This window comes from Entamoeba dispar, genomic scaffold (genome assembly GCF_000209125.1).
Source record: "Entamoeba dispar SAW760 scf_1105229461543 genomic scaffold, whole genome shotgun sequence".
In the NCBI taxonomy this organism is placed as follows: Eukaryota; Evosea; order Mastigamoebida; family Endamoebidae; genus Entamoeba; species Entamoeba dispar.
The window spans coordinates 2,939-12,274 of record NW_001854745.1 but is presented as its reverse complement, the minus strand read 5'-3'; the positions used below and the strand labels follow the sequence as shown (position 1 = coordinate 12,274).

General features: G+C 27.4%; 4 protein-coding genes across 4 annotated transcripts, besides 8 other annotated features; all 4 read left to right on the top strand.

Moving 5' to 3' along the window:
• Positions 1–881: 881 nt before the first annotated feature.
• Positions 882–923: a sequence feature (AT_rich).
• A 47-nt stretch (positions 924–970) lies between these two features.
• Positions 971–1,005: a sequence feature (AT_rich).
• Positions 1,006–1,195: 190 nt separating this feature from the next.
• Positions 1,196–2,656, top strand: EDI_193210 (3-ketoacyl-CoA synthase, putative; the record flags this gene model as incomplete). Its single annotated transcript, XM_001738594.1, has 1 exon — positions 1,196–2,656. One exon carries the CDS (start codon positions 1,196–1,198, stop codon positions 2,654–2,656), a length of 1,461 nt encoding a protein of 486 aa, XP_001738646.1.
• Positions 2,649–2,671: a sequence feature (AT_rich).
• An 858-nt stretch (positions 2,672–3,529) lies between these two features.
• Positions 3,530–4,603, top strand: EDI_193200 (sua5, putative; the record flags this gene model as incomplete). Its single annotated transcript, XM_001738593.1, has 1 exon — positions 3,530–4,603. The coding sequence occupies one exon, from the start codon at positions 3,530–3,532 to the stop codon at positions 4,601–4,603; it is 1,074 nt and encodes a 357-aa protein (XP_001738645.1).
• An 84-nt stretch (positions 4,604–4,687) lies between these two features.
• EDI_193190 (vesicular mannose-binding lectin, putative) lies at positions 4,688–6,076 on the top strand (the record flags this gene model as incomplete). Its single annotated transcript, XM_001738592.1, has 3 exons — positions 4,688–4,876; positions 4,930–5,726; positions 5,815–6,076. The coding sequence occupies 3 exons, from the start codon at positions 4,688–4,690 to the stop codon at positions 6,074–6,076; spliced, it is 1,248 nt and encodes a 415-aa protein (XP_001738644.1).
• Positions 4,885–4,923: a sequence feature (AT_rich).
• Positions 5,244–5,278: a sequence feature (AT_rich).
• A 187-nt stretch (positions 6,077–6,263) lies between the features above and the next one.
• EDI_193180 (tyrosyl-tRNA synthetase, putative) lies at positions 6,264–7,373 on the top strand (the record flags this gene model as incomplete). The annotated part of the gene is made up of 1 exon (XM_001738591.1): positions 6,264–7,373. One exon carries the CDS (start codon positions 6,264–6,266, stop codon positions 7,371–7,373), a length of 1,110 nt encoding a protein of 369 aa, XP_001738643.1.
• Positions 7,370–7,449: a sequence feature (AT_rich).
• An 8-nt stretch (positions 7,450–7,457) lies between these two features.
• Positions 7,458–7,646: a repeat region.
• Positions 7,625–9,336: part of a repeat region that runs on past the window's edge.

The window sequence follows — 9,336 nt, the reverse complement described above, 5'->3', positions numbered from 1 at the left end:
AATATCACGATTAATACATCCTTATTAAACTTGAATAAATCGATATTACCTTCATAAACTAGACTAATTTCCTTTGGCATTTCACAGTGTTTTAGTTCAAAGTCTCCTTCACTAATTCTTTTCATGTTTGTTTTAAAACAGTCTGCATTAAATTCTTTGAAGTTGTTCATTTCAATAGCCTTTCTTTCTCAGAAACTTGCTTAAATACTAAGAGTATTTCGTTTTATTACTTTTGTCACAAGATGTGACTTTCCACGAATTTGACTTTTTATTAAGAGAATATTAATGTTTCTGTAAAAAAGTATAGAAAGGAACTGTTCTTTTTTTTTTAAAGAAAAAACAAACTTTATTTGATGGGGGAAGTAGCTCAATTATTGAGTGACCCTACAATAAAAGATATCACAAAAGAGTCAGTCATCTATGTCTCTTCTTCGAGAATTGGGTTCGGAATCAGCAACATTTGTGATAACAACCTCTCAACTTACTGGCAAAGCAATGGAGAACGACCTCACCAAATTACGTTTGTTTTTGATGAACCCCAAACAATTGCTGTTTGTTTTATATCTCAAAATACAATTTACATTAATAACAATTAGTTTGTAAGGTTTTATGTTTCTCAGAAGATGGATGAGTCATACACTCCATCAAAGGTACTGTTAAGAGTTGGAACTTCTCTTTATGATTTAATTGAATTTGCAGCGGTTACCTTAGAAGAGCCAGAGGGGTGGTATTATCTGACAAAACATACGAAAAAAGCACTAAGAGGAAGTTGTGTTCAATTGGTTATTCAAGAAAACTGTTCACACGGAAGAGACTCTCACATCCGTCAGGTTCAGGTATTCGGTTTTTAATGAAAAAAGTAAATAACAATGGTTCTGTCCTAAATATTTATTTTTTATAAAATCTTAAAATACTAATTTTAAGATGAATTTTTTTCGTTCTTAAAGAAAGAATTTGTGCACTGATTAACTTAATTATTTTCTATTTTTTAAAATGTTAATAAAAGTCAAGCAGCTCTGAAGCAGAAAAAACTTCAAAAAAATGTTAAGAAAAGAAGATTCTTTTTTTACAAAAACATGAAACAATCAAAAGAATAATCTTCTCCAAAACCCTTTTAGATAAAAAAAGAGATCTAGATGCCTATCAAGAAGACTATAAAAGGAGAACTCAGAAAAAAATTCAAAAGAAGAATAAAATGTCCAACGAAGTCACTAGTTTACAAGATTATTGGTATCCATCTACACTAGGAGAACAAAATCCAGTTTTAAGTAAATTAAAAGGAAGTGTAAAAAGACCATCTCTTAGTACCCAAATTATTCAACACCTCCCTAAAGTATTTCTACTTTTCTGTGTATATAGTTGGACTACTTTTGTTTTTTCATACTTTACTTCTTTTAATCCATTATTTACTTCAGACAATATTTATGGTATTATTTTAACTGTTATTTCATTAGTGGCTGGATTAGTTTATTTTGTTTTATCATTTGTAAATTACAAACCAGTTTATTTACTTGACTTTGCTGTAGCTGAATTACCAGAAGAATATGAAGTCCCAAATGAGCATATTCAAGGACCATTAACTCCAGTATTTGAAGAAAGTAGTGTTGAATTTGTTGAGCGTTTGGCTAAACGAACTGGACTTGGAAATCATACTTATTTTCCAAAAGTTTTTCATCAAGACAAAGTTATAAGACCAACCATGGAATTATCACGTGAAGAGGCATTATTAGTTATGACTAATTCTTGTGATAAATTATTTAATCAAACTGGAATAAAACCAGAAGAGATTGATTGTGTTATTTGTAATTGTTCATTATTCTGTTGTACACCATCTCTTGCTGCTATGTTAATGAATCATTATAAAATGAAATCAACTTGTAAAAATTATTCATTAGGTGGAATGGGTTGTTCTGCTGGACTTATTTCAATCGACTTAGCTAAGGATTTTCTTCGATGTCATCCAAATAGTAATGTTTTAGTTTTTTCAACTGAAAATATTACTCATTCTTTATATTATGGAAATGAAAGATCAAGACTTTTACCATACACTTTGTTTAGACTTGGAGGTGCAGCAATTCTCTTGACTAATAAATGGAATTTAAGAAGTCGTTCTAAATTTGAATTAACTCATTTGGTTAGAGTTAATCGTGCGTTCGATGATGAAAGTTATAATGTAGTTTTTCAATCAGAAGATGCTAGTGGAGAAAAAGGAATTTCTTTAGGAAAACAATTAGTTAATTGTGTTTCTAAGGCGTTAACTAAGAATTTATCAATTTTATTACCACAAGTTCTGACTTATAAGGAAATGGCAAAGTATGGAATTGATTATATTAAACGATTAACAAATAAGGAATACGCTAAAACAGCTAAAACATATATGCCAGATATTAGAGAAACATTCCAAGCATATTGTATTCATGCTGGAGGAAGAGGTGTTATTGATGGTATTCAAAAGAACTTTGGATTAAGCGATGAAGATTGTTTACCATCACGTTCTAGTTTATACAGGTTTGGAAATACATCTTCTTCATCTATTTGGTATGAACTAATGTATATTGAGCGTTGTAAAATGTTACAAAAAGGTGATAATGTCTTACAACTTGCATTTGGTTCTGGACTGAAAGTAAATTCTGCTGTATGGAAAAAAGTAAATTAAAAATAATTTAAAATTGTGTTATGTAAACTTTTTTGTTATTTTAATGCCTTTTTTTTAGTAATTTTATATCATGACTTTATTTTCTTTTATCATAAAAACATATTCCATTATTACTTCAGTCTTGATTAGATTTATTGATTTTTGTAATACATCGATTATGTTTGATATGTATTAAATGATTCAGTGTAAATGAATACTATTAAAATGATTATTATTTCTCATTAAATAATAACCATCTGTTACTTTATTGTTTGAGTATTATTTCATTAGACACCAACCTGAATTAAACGAGTTTATTTTGTTTCTAATAATTTTGTGTAATGAATAATTGATGATTTGATTGTTTAATACTTGTTAGTTAGTATAAATTGGTGTTAGTCATTTTTATTCTGTGTTTATCTTTAATTTCCTTTCTTAACACTTATTCATTTTACTCCTCTTCTATTAATTCTTTCAATAATTCATCAATTAACTCTTGAATTAATTACATTCACTGTTCTTATCTTTATTTCTCTTAACACTTATCATTCATTTGACTATTATTAAAATCATTCATAGTTATATTGTTTTACTTCAAAAAAACTGTTTTTGTGGTTCCATTAGAAAATAAAACAATGATGTGTGATGTTATGTGATAGAATTTAATCAAGTTTGTTGAATAAAAGAAGTATTTGAAATTGATTTTTGTTTGTGTTATTTTGAGTTAAAATTTTTTGTAATTTTAAAAAGTTGTATTAATAACAAAATACTAAATAACAAAAACAAAACCATTTGATTCATTAATGAAATAAACTTAAATTAGAATCAGAAAGATTAAAAAGCAGAATAAAATGAATAGAAATCTTGATTAAATCAAAATAGTTTCAAAAAGAAATGGCAAACGAATTACCAAAAGTTAAACCAATTGACCCTTATCTTACAACTATTATTGTTAAAATTGATCGGGACAATGTCGATTCAAAATTAATTACACCTGCTGCTAAAATTATTCAACAAGGTGGGTTGGTTTGTTTTCCAACAGAGACGGTCTACGGATTGGGTGCTGACGTTTTCCAACCAAATGCAATTAATCAAATTTTTAAAGTCAAAGGAAGACCAAATGATAATCCATTGATTTGTCATATTTCTGACATCGAGATGCTTAATAAATTAGCTGCACATGTGAGTGAAGACGCACATAAATTGATTAAAAGATTTTGGCCTGGTGCACTAACTATTATTTTCCCTAGAAATGAAACAGTACCAAATGAAGTCACTGCAGGGTTAAATACAGTTGGTGTTCGAATGCCATCTCATCCAATTGCATATGAATTCATTAAACAATGTAAAACACCTATTGCAGCACCTTCTGCCAATTTATCAACAAAACCATCACCGACTATAGGAAGACATTGCATAGATGATTTAAATGGAAGAATTGAAATGATTATTGATGGAGGGGCATGTGATATTGGTGTTGAATCTACAGTGTTATTGTTAGGGAATGAACACCCAACTATTCTAAGACCAGGAGGAGTTACACTTGAAATGTTACGTGAAGTTATTCCTTCTACTCAAGTATATAAAATGTCAACAAACTTGTCCTTAGAAGCAAAACCACCAACACCAGGCATGAAATATAGACATTACGCACCATCTGTTGATACAATTGTTATTACTGGAGATAAACGAAGTGAAAAACTAATTGAATTATGTCATGAATATATGAAAAGTGGGAAGAGAGTTGGTGTTGTTTGTTGGAGTTTAGAAAGTCTTAATTGTACTTTGTTTATGAAAGTTACAGGAGATAGATATAAAGGAATGGCACATGCATTATTTACTGATATGAGAGATTTAGATGGTAAAGTTGATATCATTTTAATTGAAGGGGTTCAAGAAATTAAAGAAGGGTTAGCAGTAATGAACAGAGCAAAGAAAGCAGCAGTAAAGGTGATTGAAGCTAATTGAAAGAGATGTTTATTAAATTTTTAAAAAAGAAATTTCAGAATAAAAAAAACTTGAAAATAGAGAAATAAGTAATTGAAAGGAATAATGCATTATTTTTTCATATATTTATTAACAATAACTATTAATGCACATCTTTTAGATATTGTTACACCGATTGATCCAATAGAATTAATGAAAGTTTATTATGCTGATGGATCAACTCAAATATTTAATGATGGAATTAATTTAACACCTGATCTTATTGACAAATCAGGAAGAATTACATCACTTAATGTTTATTCTTTTTTTAATGTTTTTAATTCATAAATAAATAATTATTTCAGTAGAAAATCAAATCAGATACTTTTGAAGTTCATTTTAATTTCAGCATCTTTTCATCAAAACCAATTATGGGAAATGGACTTGGAATTTGGTTTACTGATAGTCAAATATATAAAGGAGAAATAAATGGAGGACCAGAAACATGGAAAGGAATAAGTATTTTAATTAATACAAATGAGAACAATAAACAAAACAATCCATTAATTGTTGGTATTATTAATGATGGAACAAAAAGATATAAAATGGAAAATAATGGAATTAATATTGCACATGGATATTGTTCATTCAAAGAAATTTTTAATCAAAAAGACTTAACAACATTATTAATTTTCAAATATAATAAACAAAAATTAACTGTTCAAGTCTCACTTCAAAATAAACTAAATCATCAAGAATGTTTCACATTAAATGGAATTCTTCTTGAACCTCCATTTCTAAGTTTCAGTGGGAAAACAAGTAATGTTTCTGCATTAATTCGAATTAATCAAGTTAATATAATTGAAGGAGATAATTACACTAAACAAACTCAATTGAATCAATTAGAAAAGAAGAAAAAGAAAATGTCAAAAAAAATTATTAATGATAGTGATTTACTTCCAAAACAATATATTACAAATAACTTATTTGGTGAAGCTATTGAAGAAGACTCTAAAGTAGATGTTGCTTCAAAACAATTGTATGATCTTCTCTTAACACTTCAACAACGTGTTAATGAAATTGAAGAAATATCAAATGAAAATCTAATAAAATATAAGAAAATTAAATCACTTCTTTCTACTTTTATTCAACCAATTACTGACAAGTTTGTTTTTATTCTTTTTATCTTCTCTTTTTTATAATTAATATTCATTTCTTTTGAAACCACTTCTTTTATAATAACTCATTTGTAGAACAGAAACTTACGATGTAACAAAACTCTTAACTCAACTTCAAAACCTTAAAGAATATAATGATATTGTCATGCAAAAAGGAAATGAAGTTGTTGAAATTACACAAAGATTAGTTTTTAATTTAAATGATCCAGTGCCAATAGAAGAACAACACCATCCAATCTTTTGGTCAATTGTTATTCTAACACATCTTCTTATTTGTGGTTGTATGGGATTTCTTTATTTCCATCATCGTTCAAAAGTCAATTATAAAGCGTTGTAGTTTTGAATTGAATAGATTGTTAATGATTAGTGCTATTTCCAAAGTTTTTAGACAAAGAGTCAATGATGAGTTTCTTAGTTTGAGACATTCAAAGTAAGTAGAAAAGACTCAAACCCTAAAACTCAGCCCTTAAATTTTTACCAGTTATATAATAGAAAAAGGAAAACTTAAAAAAGAAAATCAAAGGATGGCTACAACTAATCCAAGTGGGTTAACTCAAGAAGAAATTGAAGCAAGAATTACTAAACTTCTTGGGGCTGTTGAAGAATGTGATACTATTAATGATCTTCGTGCTCTTTTTAAAGAGAAATCACATTTTGTTGCATATAATGGATTTGAACCATCAGGAAGAATTCATATTGCACAAGCTGTTATGACAGTTATAAATGCTAACAAAATTCATGAATGTGGAGGATTATATAAAATTTATATTGCTGATTGGTTTGCACAATTAAATCATAAGATGGGAGGTGATTTAAGTAAAATCCAAATTTTGGGAAAATATTTTATTGAAGTTTTTAAGGCATGTGGTATTCAAGAAGGAGCAGCAGAATTTGTTTGGGCATCTGATTTAATTCAAAATAGTAAAACTTATTGGCCACTTGTTCTTGACATTGCTACTAAAAACACAGTAAATAGAATTACTAGATGTTCCCAAATTATGGGAAGAGATGAAAAAGATGCATTAAGTACATCACAATTAATTTATCCATGTATGCAATGTGCTGATATCTTTGAATTAGGAGCTGATGTTTGTCAATTAGGATTAGACCAAAGAAAAGTTAACATGTTAGCTAGAGAATATGCACCAACAGTCAATAGAAAAGCACCAATTGTTTTATCTCATCATATGTTAATGGGATTAAAAGGACCAAAAGCTGGAAAAATGTCAAAATCTATTCCAGATTCAGCTATTTTCATGGATGATTCTTATGAAGAAATTAAACGTAAGATTTCAAAAGCATTCTGTACTGATGAAGTTGCCAACAACCCAATTTATGAATATTTGAGATACGTCATTGTTCCATATCTTCAAAAAGTTACTCTTTGTGGTAAAGAATACACTTTAGAAGACATTGTTCCTGGTTATCGTGAAAAAGATGAAGAAGGTAAAATTCTTATTGCCAAACCAAAGTTTATGGAAGAATTTAAAGCCATGGACAAGAAACAATTAAAAGAAGATGTTGCTCGTTTAATTAATGACATTGTTGAACCAGTTAGAAAACACTTTGAAACTGAAGAAGGAAAAAAATTATTAGCTACTGTTCAATCATTCAACAATGCTACTACTCGATAAATTTATTTAATTTTACTTCTTCTTTTTTTTTATTTCTTTATCCAAAAATTTGATTAAATTTATTGATTTTTATTTTCTTGTTTTTTAATAATTGATTCTCTTGATGATGACATTCTCTTCAATTAATATAAATATATAATGTTAATTCATGGCGATTTCAAGTTATTTATTTTCATTATAATTAAAATTAAATCATCCAATGTGATGATGATATTATCGTAATTCCTGTATCTTTCATTCTAAATTATGGTTTGATTTATTTTCATTTCTTTAACTTGAATGATGACAGAGTTAAGATATTCATTATCAATATCAGTAGTGTTATTTTTTATGATAATATTTTTTATTATTGGATTACACTCTACTTTCCCTTCTATGATTGAGTTCATTTCATTTTAATATAATCTTCTAGTTGTTTATTTTATTCTATGTGACTTTTTAATATTATTAATGTATTCTTTCTCATTATTTACATTAATATTTATTATTTTTATTATATTTTCTATTTGTTCATTTCTTAATTTCTTATTTAATTTATTATTTATCAAATTAATTCAAAACAATACAACACATCAATTAAAATTCTATTTGTTTGATTTATTGTGTTTTCTTCTCTTCTTGACTGATTATCATTTCTTGTTTTTTGATATTCAGTGTTTTGTTCTCTTCTTCTTCTATTTCTAGAATTATCTTTTTCATAGTTGTAGTTTTGTTCATTTGTATTGTCCCAGATGATGATATTCTCAGTATTTGTTGTGTATTTATCACTAGAGTCATTGTTTTCTTCTTCTCCAGTTCCTTCTGGGATAAAAAATTTTCGATACTTTCTTGTTGTTTTGATATTATTTGTTTTTGTTCTTCATTTTCTTTTTGTGTATGGTCTAATTCTTTTCTTGTTATTTCTGCAATCTCATAGTTTTCAATCTCACTTTTTTGATATTCATGATTTGTTTTTATTTATCTCTTGTGTTCTTCTCTAGCAGCTCACCACTCTTCTCCAGCTCAGTACCTTTAAGGAATTCGCCCTTCTCCTTCTTCAGCTTCTCACAGCTAGCTCGGAGCGTGAAGATGGTTTCATCCTTACCTCCTACTTCTATGTTCCTTACCATTTGCTTTATTTATTTTTCCTTGTAATGTCTTATTTTATTATTTTAATTTAACGTTTTCTTATTTCATTATATGTAGTTTGAATATTGTTTATTTGTGTTTGAATCTTTTTTATTTCTTCTTCAAACTCTTTCCTGACTGTTTCTCATGCTTTTTGAATCATTTCATTTGAAATGGTTTGTTCTTCTTCCATCTTTTTTGTTTGAAGTTCTTTAATAGTTTCTTCTATTTCTTTGATTTTATTTTGAAGTGTGTTAATTTCTTATTTGTTGCCTTCTTCTTCCTTTTTCTCTTCTTTATCTTGTGTTTTCCCTTTATTTTCTTTTTCATTTATTATTCTTGTAGTTTTACATCTATCATTCATTTCTTTAATTCGATTTTTGTTTTTGATTCATTTTTCATTTATTTTAATATCTTCACTTTTCCAATCTTTTGTTTTATATTTGAATTCTTCATTGTTTTTCTCTAGTGTTTTCTTCTTTCTTATTGAATATACTTCTTGGAGAATATTATACATTTTCTTTTCTTTACCTTCGTACTTTTTAAGTAATTCTTCGTATTCTCCTTTTTCCCATTTTCTTGTTATTCTTTTAATTTTCTTTTGAATTTCATTTATTGTTAATAATTTAGATTTATTAATTGTATAATGTTTATTATCATTATATTTACTTTCTTTCTTATTTGTTTTTATTTGTATTCTTCTTTTTCTATTCATTTTTCTCTTGTTATTTCTTTTATCATTATTATTATGCATTTTATTGTTATTGAAGTTCTTTCTTTTCTTTGAACTTGAATACCTGTTTGTTGTTTGATTTTCTTTACAAGACTCTATGGTCATACTCAATATCCATAGTAT